Source organism: Python bivittatus, unplaced genomic scaffold (assembly GCF_059951505.1).
Source record: "Python bivittatus isolate LINGU-HERP-01145 unplaced genomic scaffold, Pbiv_v1 ctg000050_np1212, whole genome shotgun sequence".
Taxonomy (NCBI): domain Eukaryota; kingdom Metazoa; phylum Chordata; class Lepidosauria; order Squamata; family Pythonidae; genus Python; species Python bivittatus.
The window spans coordinates 183,740-197,353 of NW_028277033.1; the positions used below are offsets into that span (position 1 = coordinate 183,740).

At 38.6% G+C, this 13,614-nt stretch overlaps 1 protein-coding gene across 6 annotated transcripts in view; it reads right to left on the minus strand.

Moving 5' to 3' along the window:
• The window catches only part of GBF1 (golgi brefeldin A resistant guanine nucleotide exchange factor 1), a 218,814-nt gene that overhangs the window by 140,666 nt on the left and 64,534 nt on the right, over positions 1–13,614 (minus strand). For all 6 annotated transcript variants that reach the window (XM_088154510.1, XM_088154511.1, XM_088154507.1 and 3 more), the window contains exons 4-7: positions 8,094–8,225; positions 6,043–6,161; positions 3,376–3,484; positions 2,912–2,972 (exon numbers count right to left, since the gene is read on the minus strand). In XM_088154510.1, coding sequence (XP_088010636.1) covers positions 2,912–2,972; positions 3,376–3,484; positions 6,043–6,161; positions 8,094–8,225 — 421 coding nt within the window. The remainder of the gene's footprint in view (positions 1–2,911; positions 2,973–3,375; positions 3,485–6,042; positions 6,162–8,093; positions 8,226–13,614) is intronic.

A 13,614-nucleotide genomic window follows, 5' to 3' on the forward strand; every position in this document is an offset into this window, starting at 1 on the left:
GGAAGGAAGGAGGCAGACAACAGGGAGATGGCTGAACTGCTTAATTCCTAAGCAGTTCTGTGTGCTTTCACAAAAGGAAAAGATAGTCAAACTTGTCAGAAGCTGCACCAAGGGGGCAAAAGAGAAATGCAGGTCATCTGCATCATTATAAAGGAACCTGAAGATTTGATCTCAGAATCACTGACTCTAATCTTTGAGAACCTATGGGGTACAAAGGAAGTGTCGAAAGATTGGAGAAAAACTAGCATTGTTCTAAACTTTAAAAAAGGGAAAAACGTGGACCAAGGAAACTACATACATCAATATCTGGAAAAATCCTGGAAAAGATAATCAAGCAGTGGATTTGCAAGCACTTAGAAAGGAACAAGGTCATTACTAGAAGCCAGCATGGGTTTGTTAAAAATAGATCATGCAAGACTACTCTTGTTGCTTTTTTTCCCCCACAAAGTAACTAGACCAAAGAGACCAAGAGATCTCTCTGTAGATCTACATGTAGATGTAGTGTACTTAGATTTACTGAGGCATCTGATAAACTTGACCATAGCCTCATTCTTGATAAAATGAAACAATGTGGGGTGGATGGACCCTCCATCAGATGGATTCACAGTTGGCTGAACAACTGTACTTAATGCATAGCTCTTAATGGATACATATTTACATGAAGAAAGGTATGCAATGAGTTATCTCAGGGTTCTGTCCTGGGTCCAGTGCTCTTCAATATTTTTATAAATTTAGATGAAGGGATAGAAAGTATGCTTAGCAAATGTGCAGATACAGGAAGTTGGGGCCATTGCCAACATCTCAGAAGATAGACTTAAGATTCAAAAGGATCTTGTTAAACTTGAACATTGGCCATATCCAACAAAATGCAGTTCACTATGAAAAACACAAGGTTCTGAATTTAGGTAGGAAACAAACAGATATACTGGGACAAGATAGGAGGTACTTGGTTTAGCAATAAGACTTTTGAGAAGGATCTGGGTGTCCTGGTAAACCATGAGCCAGCAATGTACTACAGCTTCCAAAAGAGCCAATGCAATCTTGGGCTACATCAACAGAGGCATAATGTTGAGATCATGGGATGTGATAGTTTTATTCTATGCTGCACTAGTCAGATCACACCTGGAATACCTTGTCCAGTTTAAGTCACCACAATAAAAGAAGGATGCTGAAGAACGGGAACATGTGCAGGGAATAGTAACAGGGTTGTTGTTGTGAGGAAAATAGGAGAAGGAAGGAGTATTAGATATGTTCACTGCTTTGAGTTACTTACAAAAATAATAAAGGCAGGTTTAAAAAAATCTAAAAAAAAAAAACAAAGATGGTGAGGGGCCTGAAGGCTAAATGAAGCTTGGTTAAAAGAACGGGATATGTTCAACCTAAGAAGAGAAGGCTAAGGAGAGACATGAGTCTTCCAATACTTGAAGTGCTGTCACAAGGAAGAGGATATGGATTTATTCTCTGTAGTGCCTGAGAGTAGGACAAGAACAAATGGGTACAAGCTCTACAGAGGGACATCCAAATTTGAAGTAAGGAAGAAATTCCTGACCATGAGAGCTATTAAGTAGTGGAATAGCTTGCTTTCTGGAGTCATGAGTGCTCTATCACTGGAGGTTTTTAAACAAAGGTTGGAAAGTCCTTTTATCTGCAATGGCCTGAGGATTTTTGCTCTGGCCAGGAGATTGGACTAGAAGACTTCCAAGATTGTTTCCAACCTGATGCTTCTGACTGAATTTTAGGGGGAAAAAACTCCTAGCAGAGGATTTTGACAGCAGAACCAATTACCCAGAGAGGTGTTTCATTGGTTGTGTTCATCCAGACAGATGAATGTCTAGGTTTGGAATATTTTAATTTGGATTCCTTGTCTGAGCAGGTTGGACTCAGTAGCCTACCTGACTTCTTCCAGCTCTGATTCTATGATACCAAAAACAGAATTTATGGCCCTGAGGATCTCACTGAGCTATAACTCTCATCCTTGCACATAACTGTTGATGCTGACTGAATCTGTCTGCAGCCATAGCCCAGCAACATCAGCAGCCTTATTTCAGCCACAGATTCCCCTTCCACAGTCTATTCCTTTGTCTGCAATGTAGATATTTTTTAAGGGATTCTAGCTTCATTTCTTCAGGACTTCACACTGTGTAGACTGCCTGTAACTGTTCCTTGGACTGTAGTGTTCAGACATGGGGGTACAAACGTATTGCTAGAGCAGAGAATAGGGATAGCAAGGTAGATGTTTTTAAAGTTTTCCAGTTCTGCAGTCTGCTTGGGCCTCCAGTGGCAGTACCTGTTTTTCAGTCTTTAAATCACTGCTGCATTCTGGGATCAAAATAAAATATTTAAATATCCACATTGCACTGATTTATAAGATTAAATTTGCCTAATAAACAAATTACTGAACAGTCATGGAAAATAATGACAGAATTTGCTTTCCAAGTGCCTCTAAAAAACAGATGATTTATTGAGATCTACTCAGGCTAAAGGCTGTTTAGCCAGGTGAAACAAAGGGTTCAACAGGAGGCTTGTGCAATAAGAACACTTATGTCTCTTTCATGCTGTTTGAGATGAGCTTGTTGTTTTCCTGAAGATAGTAAAACTAAAAATTTAGGGCAGCCTTTAGAGACTGAAGCCTTTATTTTTAGTTAGTTTGCATTGTCCATATTATGTGATTACATATTGCTCAGTTTCATATATTATTGTGTTCTTGCTTACTCTGCATTAGAGGCATAACCCCATCTATGGAGAAGATACATTTTGATGAAGGAACAAGCTTTGCAGGGACCTGGTAATACTGGTGGATGACTTTCTAGAGCATGCACACACGTAAACGCTAACATACTTGGAAGTGTACAATCTTCCCACCCTTGAAGGGCCATCTGAGCAGTACTGAGACAAACACAAGAAAGTTTACCTTGTGAAGAGCAGCTGTACCATGTCGACCAGAGTGTGCTCTGCAGATTTTCTCAATAACTCTGAAGACAAAAACAAATAACACAGGTGTCATTATCCCATGTGATATTATCTGGAGGTTTCTCCATGTAGACTTCCCTCCAAGTGTTGTTTACAAAGGATTACTGGAAATTTATTAAAACCAATCCAGCCTCAGCTGTGCAGAAAGAAAAGGAAAGATACACTATGTAGCACTACAGAGCTAGAGGAATGCAGAGATGAGAAAGGGAAAGGCACGGCAAAGCAAGAAATGATTAGCAAAGTGTACTTTTAAAAAAAAAATTAAAGAATATAAACTCAATTTTACACATTTAGAATATTTTATGCTTATTTACATTCCAGCATCCAGACTTATTTAATACAGAAAGAATATATGCCCAAATAATAGGAATGCTTGTAATTTGTTTGTTTACACTGCAAACCTACCACTAAGTCTCATCTCAAAGCATATACGGAAGCAAGACTGCATGATTTCACACACAGATTCATTTGTGAGATGAGCTCCAACTGGAGCGAGGAGGAGAGTCCTCAAGACCTGAAAGAAGAACAAATCAATATGAAATTATATATTCTAATCACATTTTAACATCATAGGAAATTCATATGAAATAACGGAGAAACACTTTAAGTATTAACGAAACAGTGGAAGAATACTTCTTTTGAGTATCCTCATTTAGACAACTGGTCTCATATAAGTGAATGGCAGCAAAAAAATTCTTCATCAATCTAGATTAAGTTTGGGTATAGCATGAAGTCTGAACAAAACATTTCCCCAAACCAATCTCTACAGGAAGAGACAGAGAAAGTTTATGAACCCTTAAAACTACCCATAATCTTGCAGAACTGTGACTGATATTGTAGCTGAGTTTTATGTAGGTCTGGTTAAATAAAGAATACACAAAATAGTATATGCTGTTATTGAATTCAGTGAGTTGGAAAAAGTATATGAAATGTAGTAATAGCACCTCTTTTGACAACTGTGACTTGAATGTTGATGAATCCTACACATTAGATTGAAGTATCTTTGGCTATTCCTCTTCATAGAATTGCTTCAACACATTGATAATTTTGGGGCTGTCTGGTGTGAAATGCTTGCTTAAGGTCATACCAAGTATTTTAGTAGTGTTAAAGTGAAGGCATTCCATTTTCACATTCCAAAATCCCAAAATGTGAAATTTCTTCTGCTTTGGCCATTCTGTTGTAGATTTAATGTGTGTTTAGGACCATTGTTGTGCTCCACCTTCTGTCTTAGGTCCAGTGCTCTTCAACATCTTCATAGATGACCTAGATGAGGGGACTGAAGGGGCACTCATCAAATTGCAGATGACACAAAGTTGGGGGGGGGGAATAACTAACACTTCAGAAAATAAATTCATGATTCAGAAGGATCTTGACAGACTTGAGCATTGGGCCATATCCAACAAGATGCAGTTCAGTAGACAGAAGAGTAAGGTCCTGCACTTAGGCAGGAAAAACCTGATGCACAAGTACAGGATAGGCAGTACCTGGCTCAACAGTAGTGCCTATGAGAGGGATCTAGGTGTCCTGGTGGACCACCGCTTAAGTATGAGTCAGCAGTGTGCTGCAGCTGCCAAAAAAAGCCAACGCAGTCCTGGGCTGCAGCAACAGAGGGATAGTATCAAGATCAAGGGAAGTGATAGTTCCGCTCTACACTGCACTGGTGAGGCCACATTTGGTTACCAGAATACAAAAAAGATCCTGAGGCCCTAGAAAGAGTGCAAAGAAGAGCAGCAAAGATGATAAGGGGTCTGGAGGCTAAATCCTATGAAGAACAGCTAAAGGATCTAAGTATGTTTAGTTTAACAAAGAGAAGATAGCAGTCTTCCAATACTTGATGGGCTGCTACAAGGAAGAGGACATTGATTTATTCTCCATAGCACCTGAGGGTAGAACAAGAAGCAACGGGTGGAAGCTTGTCAGAGGGAGATCCAACCTGGAAATAAGGAGGAATTTCCTGACAGTGAGAATATTAAGCAGTGGAATAGCTTGCCTCCCAGAGTTGTGGGTGCTCCATCACTGGAGGTTTTCAAGAAAAGATTGGCCAACCATTTGTCCAAGATGGTATAAGGATTCCCGCCTTGGGCAGGCAGTTGGACTAGAAGACCTCCAAGGTGTCTTCCAACACTATGATTCTATGATTCTTTGACTCACATTCATTTAAGCTTCAGCTCATGGACAAATATTCTGTAACTGTTCTGTGTATTTTCTGGTATAATCCAGAATCCACTGTTCCCTCAGTGATTGCAAGTTAGCCCGAAACTATGATATTCCCACCATCATGCTTCATGGTTGTTCCAAAAGCCTGTGGAATCATCCAGGTAGGATGAGATAGACAGCAATGGGCTTTCTGGAGAGCAGTGATTTCCTCACTGGTATCTTTCCATGCATACCACTCTTGTCCAGAATGTTCTTTACGGAAGACTGAAAAACACTACCATAAGACAATGAAAAGGTCTGCAGGTCCTTTGTCATTATTCTGGAATTCTTTGTAACCTCCCAGAGTACTGCATGCTTTACACCTGGGATGATTCTGGATGAATGACCACTCATGGGATGAGTAACGATGGTGCTGCATTTTTTTCAGTTTGTATACTATCTGCCTGACAGTGGATTGGCAGAGTTCAAGGTCTTTGGCAATGGTTTTGTAGCGTATTTTCAACTTCATGAGCACTGACAATAATTTTTCTGAGGTCTGCAGAGATTTCTTTTGATCAGGGCATGATTAATTTCCATAAACTATATTGTGAAGAAAAGACTCGAATGGGGGCAACTAATGTCCAGTTTTTATAGGGAAAGGCACATTAAATTCACATCTTATTGTCTGGAACATCTGAGTGAACTTACTCCCTAAAAAACTAATCATTCTACAGTTTCATGTTCACATTTTTTTCTCCAACGAAGTGGGTAAATCTTTGCTAAAGGTGTTCAGTTTTTGTGTGCCATCTATTTAACCAGAATGTCTTTCTTAACAGGATTCAGATGAAGCTCTGATTGCATTGTATGTCGCAATACTTGCAGGATTACAGATAAATCTAAAGAGATTCACAAAATTTACCATCATATCCAACATACCTGCAAGATCTTCATCAGGACAACTTCATCACTTGCAGGATCTGTGCCCACAAATCGGGCATGTGTTACAGCATCTGCCAAGTTCTCCATTCCCTCAGCTGTGCCCTCATGATTAGAATCTATGCAACAGAAAAGAATATTTAATAAAGCAAGGCCACTGTAAACAGACTTCCTAATAAAATACAGCACATATATTTCTGTGACTTTCCTTCTCCTTCCCCTTCCCCATTCATCCATAAAATTTGTTGTACAAGAACTATAATTCAAGTTAATTAGGACTTTACCTTCTGAACATTCAGTAAAAAGACCAATAAACCTTGGTGACAAAGGTACCAATCACTACTGTATATCTCACTTCCACTCCATTCCTCAATCCTATTGAGTGGCTGTGTGTGTTTGGGGCACCCAGATCTGGGAATATTCCAACTTTGAGCTTGGATAGGGTAGCGCTTCCCCTTTCAGGGTTGATAAACAATCTGGGGCTGTTCCTAGACTCACAGCTCTGCTTGAACAGCAGCTGTCAGCTGTGGCCAGGAAGACCGCTGCACAACTTCATCTGGTGCATCAGTTGCACCCTTTCCTAGATCAGGGGACCCTTCAGACAGTCACTCATGACCTAGTCACCTCACTGCAACGTAGGGCTGCTCTTGAAGACCACCCAGAAACTTCAACTGGTCCAGAATGTAGCAGTGCAAGCAGTAATGGGTTCACCTTGGTATGCTTACATAACACCTCTGCTTTGCGAGCTGCACTGGTTGCTGGTTTGCTTCTGGGTGCGATTCAAGGTGCTGGCTGTTTTACCTCTAAAGCCCTACATGGCATAGAGCCTGTTACCTGAGGGACCACCTGCCTCCTATAATATCTGCCTGGTTGATTCGATCCTGCAGGGTTGGCGCGCTCTGGGTTCTTTCAGTTAGACAATGTCATCTAACCACAGAAGTGCACCTTTTCTGCAGAAGGACCTACCCTCTGGAACAAGGTTCCGCCTGAGATCTGGATGGCTCCCACTCTGCTGTTGTTTAGAAGAGCCATGAAACCCTTTGCTTCATCATGCCTGCCATCTTTGATTTTATCTTTTATGTTTGATTGATTTTATTGTACAGATAGTCCTCGCTTTACTACTGCAATTGGGACCAGCAACTTGGTCATTAAGTGATGCGGTCATTAAGCGAGACATCACATGACCATGACTTGCGATTTTACTGCCAACTTCTGCACTGACTTTGCTTGTCAGAAACTGGCTGTGTAGTGCACAAATGGTGATCACATGACCATGGGAAGCTGCTACAATCATAAAAGCTCACTGGTTGTGAAATCTCAATCACATGACTGCAGGGACACTGTGATGGTTGTAAGTGCAAGGACCCAGTTGTAAAGTTACTTTTTCAGCACTGTTGTAACTTCAAACAATCACTAAACAGGGCAGTCATTTAATAAATTACAGGTAGTCCTTGCTTACTGATGGTAATTGGGATCAGGAATTCTATCGCTAAGCGACATGATTGTAAAATGCAACATCACATGACCGCGACGGCTTACGACAGCAGTTGTGGCAGTCCCAGTTACCATTGTTAGGTGAATCCCTCACAGTTGCAGAGTCCCTTGGTCACGTGATCACCATTTTCACTCTCCTGCCAGCTTCCCCGTTGACATTGCTTATAGAAGCCGGCAGTTAAGATCACAAAAGGTGATCATGTGACCACGGGACTCTGCAACATCATAACTGCGAGCCGGTTGCCAAGCACCCAAATCATGATCATGTGACTGCAGGAACGCTGCGATGGCCACAATTACGAGGACCTGTGGTTAAGTCCCCCTCATTCAGAGCTATCATAACTTCAACTGGTCACTGAACGGGAGGACATTAAGCGAGGACTACCTGTATTATTATTATTTCTATTTTTAGCCACATAAAACACAAAACATAATCCTGTTTATTCACTTATAAACCAATCAGAATTTCAATTCTCCCAGGAACATAAATATATGTTTGGCTCTCTGAGTCATCAGTTTTAGTCAATAATAAAAGAGAAAATAGTCTCAATCCATACCTATTAGTGCATATGAAAGGAATTTGTTTACTGATGTCAGAGCCAGTCCAGTAATTGGGCCTGTAGTATCTTCTGAACGAATAACTTCCAGAAAAGGTCGGAGAAAAACAATAGGCTCAATGGCTGAAAGTTCTGGAGCAAAAGACAAAATTAAACATAATAAAAAATTACTTTTAGTACAAAGAAAAGATTCCTCCAATGAAGGAAGAATCTTGCTGAGATTCAAGTCTGGCAGCCCCAAGATATATAGTTGACTGGTTTATTTATTTATACATATATTCAAATAAACTAAGCACCACACAGAAAAATCTAAAAAGTCCTCATCTTATACAGTATATTAATACAATAACAGAAAGAAAGAAGTACAGAGTAAAGCACAGAGAACATATGAAACTTATTCACTGAAGTTTATGATTTTTATTACAATTGTTAATTGATAAGGTACCTGTAATCTGTCTCTTGTGTAACCTGAATAGCATAATCACTTGATCTTCCTGCCCTTCTCCCTCCCATCTCATCCCAGTTTAAATGTTATTTCAATTTAACCAATCCATACATTTGATGAAATAAGCTCTAGTCCATGAAATCTTATGCCTTTTAATAAAATCTGTTAGTTTGAAAAAGCACTACCAGACTCCTGATTTTTGAATTTCATTATTTCGGCGCCATGAAATCCAGTTCCAGTTAAAAGCATTGTTAGCAACTATATTGCTCTACTACAGTGTACAAGGATTAATTTATTGGGAGAAAAATTGTACCAATAATTATTTGTGGTAATTATTGTCATATTCCAGAGTCTTCTGTATTATGCTGACATACAACCTGAGGCAGATATATTTGAAATCAATCATAGGTTCACTCAAATAGCAGCCTGTTTTCCTCTCCCAACCACAGAGAAATAATGCACTATACTTAACATATATGCTCAATACACTTCTTGAGCCACCAAATTATGAAGATAAGTAAAAAAATAAAAATAAAAAGAATTATTTTACAGATTATATGCCTTACCAAAATATATATAAATTGCTTTTATCACTATTATGAGTAGCAGCAGGAATATGTGGGGGGAAGAGGAACTGCAATGTGAGATGTAACTGTAATTAACTGCAGAATGTGTGCTGTTACAACATACCTATCCAGTTTTCTTGCATTACTAACTGTTTGGAGTAATACTACTATCACACAATTTGCTAAGGAAAAGGCTCTATGTTCTAGAATTGGGTTATACAGAACTGCCTTGTACTGCAGTAGACTCTAGTAATGAAGTTTAGTATCAACTAAACTGATTGGCAACAGGTTTCTAGGATTTCAGACTTCCCCAGCCACGGAGAAAGAGGGAATTCAGAGAGACTACCCCTGAGCTATATCACATCCCTTTCTCTTGAAAGCACTGGTGAGCACTGCAGAGTGTCAATGGTTTATAGGGAGTATTTCTTTTGCCCTTTGGATATATATATTTGGCCAGAGTCTTGAGGTCACTTTATTTTCATGCCATTGATCAGCCACTTTTTTCATTAGCTAACATAATAGAACTTTTGCACTGCTTGAATTTTATTCAGCACAAAAGCTATTAGAGCTATTTGTTCCTGGAACTTCAGGTTTTCTGTGTGGTTGCATAATTAATAGTAATAACAACTCTGCAGCATCAGAGGTAGTTCTGGCAACTGACAAGTCTGGACAAAACACCACCAAGAAAAATAGGATTGCTCTTAAGAAATTTATATACATATATAGATATGGTAGAAAGCCTTGGTACACTGTCACAGTTGAAGAGAGATCTCCAGTCTGGCAGTGATCCCACTTTCCAACACAATAGCTTCATTAGGTGGGTGGATTGCTGGAGTCTTGGCTTCAAGGTCCAGTTGGTTAGTGCCAGGTCTGTTTGCAATATGACCATTTTCATCTATGAACTGGCAGCATGCAACTGCAAATCTAGTGTGTTTTACTGAAACCTGATTGGGTAAGGGTGACAATGTTACCATGTCTGTAATCTGCTCACCTGGGTATAGGGTCTTTCAGTAAGCTCAAAACTAAGATTGAGGGTGGTGGTATGGCTTTGATTATGAGGGATACCTTACCCATGGCCAGGGACTTTGTACCTGAGGTACTGAGATATGAGTGCCTTGAGTTAGACTGGGCTATAGAGACAAGTTAGGGCTCTACTGGTGTACCAGCCATTCTGCTGCCCAGTGGGATTCCTTTTTGGACTGCTGGAGCTGGTCTCTGGGCTAGTGGTGGAGAGTCCTCAAATTTTGATGTTAGGTGACTTCAACCTCCCAGACCTGAGGGCTGACTCTTGCAAAGCTCAGGAATTCATGGCCTCCATGAATATGTGGGCAATTATACATTAGACCTTGTGTTTGTCTTGGAGCAGACATTATATGATCTGGAAATGGAGGAACTTTCTATTATGCCAATATTATAATCAGATCATGCCCCGATCCAATTGCAATTAAGACCTCCATGGGATGATGGGATCAATTTGGACGGTCCACCTGAGGCACCTAATGGATTCAGTTTTATTGTTACACTTTTGTTAGATTTTAGATTTAGGGTTTTTTTTAATCCCACCTTTATTATTTTTATAAATAATTCAAGACAGCAAACATACCTAATACTCCTTCCTCCTCCTATTTTCCTGACAGCAACAACCCTGTGAGGTGAGTTGGGCTGAGAGAGAGAGTGACTGGCCCAAAGTCACCCAGCTGGCTTTCATGCCTAAGGTGGGACTATAATTCAGTCTCCTGGTTATTGCCAAGAATTGCGAGATTGTGGTGGGATAAAAACAGAATGAATAAATAAAGTCCTCTTCTTATATAAACCTACATTCAGACAATATTTTTCTTCCTGTAGTCCAAATCCCTTGAGATTGAAATCCAAGGGACCTGTTCAAAGCCTAAAACAATCCTAAAACATGGAATGAATGAAAAAAAGTGCTTAATATAGATCAGACAGAGATGGTCTTCTTCAGTCAACAAACAAGCCAAGGAATGCCTTGAGTGACATTTTAGAGGAAATGGTAGGATATAACTCTAGTAAATACATTATTTATCTGGCTTCCTTCAATTTGGTAAAATCATCCAATTTCACTTGCAACCCACTACAAGGCTCTGCTATATAGGTATACTTCAGGTACTAAGAGACTCGGGTATCTTCACAGCAGAGTTGTGTATAATATATGAGAAAATACTAATTTCTGAGCAATCACATGCCAAATTGCCTAAGCACCAAGGTGTGCTCTGAGAAGTCCCAATCAGTAGGTAAAAAAGAAGAAAAGCTTAACAATGTATTACATTGTATTGTCGAAGGCTTTCACGGCCGGCATACAATGGCTGGTGTGGGTCTTCCAGGCTGTGTGGCCGTGTTCTGGAAACAAAACTTCCAGAACACGGCCACACAGCCCAGAAGACCCACACCAGCCAATGTATTACATTGTTAACAATGTATTACATTGTTAACAATTACTTAACAATACATCAGAAACTCCTTTAGTTCTCAATAAATTGCTTGTGCTGCTAAAATCAAATTCAGCCGTCCCTATTATAATATCTTTAAAAAAATAGTCCAAGAGACTTGATAACAAGTACTGCACTATACTTCAGGCTTTTCATTCTCTCCTTCCGTACTACTCACAATCACTCAGCTATCACCCTGCTTGCACCTAACACTTGCAGCTCCATTGTACAAACAGTGATCTGTCTGCATTTGCAGGGTAACTTTTTAAATGTTCAGAAACCATTGCCCAATTTACAGCTACATTTAAACTGTTTGTAGAAGGAAACAATACCTTCCCCACAACAAAAGAAGAAAATAAAATGTCCTTTTCAAAACACTGTATATGTCAATTGTTAGAACTATCATTCATTGACTACCATAAAACACTGTAAAGAAGAAGACCTTTTGTACAAAATAGGTAAAAATTACTACACATTTTGCTTTATACCTCTGTTCCTAGAAGGGCTGGATACTAGCTGTTTTAAAAAAGGAAATCTGGAAATCTGGAAGTTACAACTCACTCCCTTGTAGCTATTTATGAAAACTTGTAAGTACACTATAAAATAACAAGCTTCAATAAAACTAAATTTTGCACAGGGCAAATATTCTGACCAGATTTGTAAAACTGAATATCTTTTTCAATTGTTAAAGATTAAAAGAATTATAAAACCAAAGGGTTTTTAAATTTTTTATTAATTATTACTGTACACACACACATGCAGAAAAGAACAAAAACAAATATAGAAATTTCAACAAGCATACAAAGCATATTTGTAACTATAAAGCAAAGTTATTTGAATACAATTATTTTCAATAAAGTTAAATATTCAATAAAGTTAAAAACATTAAGCTTATCAACCTCTCCTTATGAAAACTAATTCTTTCATTATTTCTTCTGAAATATGGAAGAACCCAGGAGTTAGCACAGGGAATAGAGTTGCTGACTCAACTGACTTTTCCTTACAAGTTTATTTCTACCTGGAATAAAGTATTACCAAACAGCTTCCTTTTGTGGCCTTTCTGCACCATTCTTAATACTTAATTAATTATAATAATATAATAATAAATATTAATTACCACAATATTATAATATATTATATATTTCATTGTAATATGAATTATAATAATGCATTGGTGGGTTTTTTTAATCTCAGCTGTTGTATATTTTATTTACTACTTTGTTGTTATGCTTTTATCTTGTTTTTGTGTTGTCATATATTTGAGATGGGCAGCCATAGAAATCATATAAATGAATGAATTAATAGTACAGGACACATTTACTGTAAGTCATCCACAAACTATAATCTTCATAAAACCACAATAGTGCCACTCACATCCTAGGTACTTATTAATTCCCCAAGGCCTGCTTAAATAGCCAAATTTTCATGGTTGTTCCATGAAACTGCTGCCCATTAAAAGAACCACTTTGAGAGTGGTTTAAATTATAAATAAAATTAAAATTAATAGGTTAAAACAATTAATAAAACTCTGCATTATAGAATTGTATAGAACTATAGTACAAAAATATAAAATAAAACAACAAATGTTAAAACAGAAAGTAAGAGTAATAAAAGGCAATACTAAGAGTAATAATAAAGTAATAGAAAATTAATAATCACAGCAGGATTAACACTTTATTAAAAGGCCTTGAATATAAATGTCTTTGGCACTGAAAAAACAATGACAGGGCCAGCACAGGGGAGGGTGTGCAAAGTAGGAGGGTCTATCACTAAAAAGGCCCATTCCAGGGTAGCTACATATAGGGAAGGGTATGCAGCATCAGATGGTAGCTGCTTCTATAGGAGGGTACTGCTATACTCTACATGGGAGGATAACCAGAGAGGAGCTCTGAAAACGACTTTAATAAAACATATGGGGAAAGTAGAACATATGGGAAAAGAAGTTCCTTCAGATACTCTGAAGAGCTTTTTAGCTTTAAACCCAGTACTTTGAATTTGGTCTAGAAGCAAACTGGATGCCAGTGAAAATAATAAATTAATAAAACCTGGTGTGATGTGTTTGT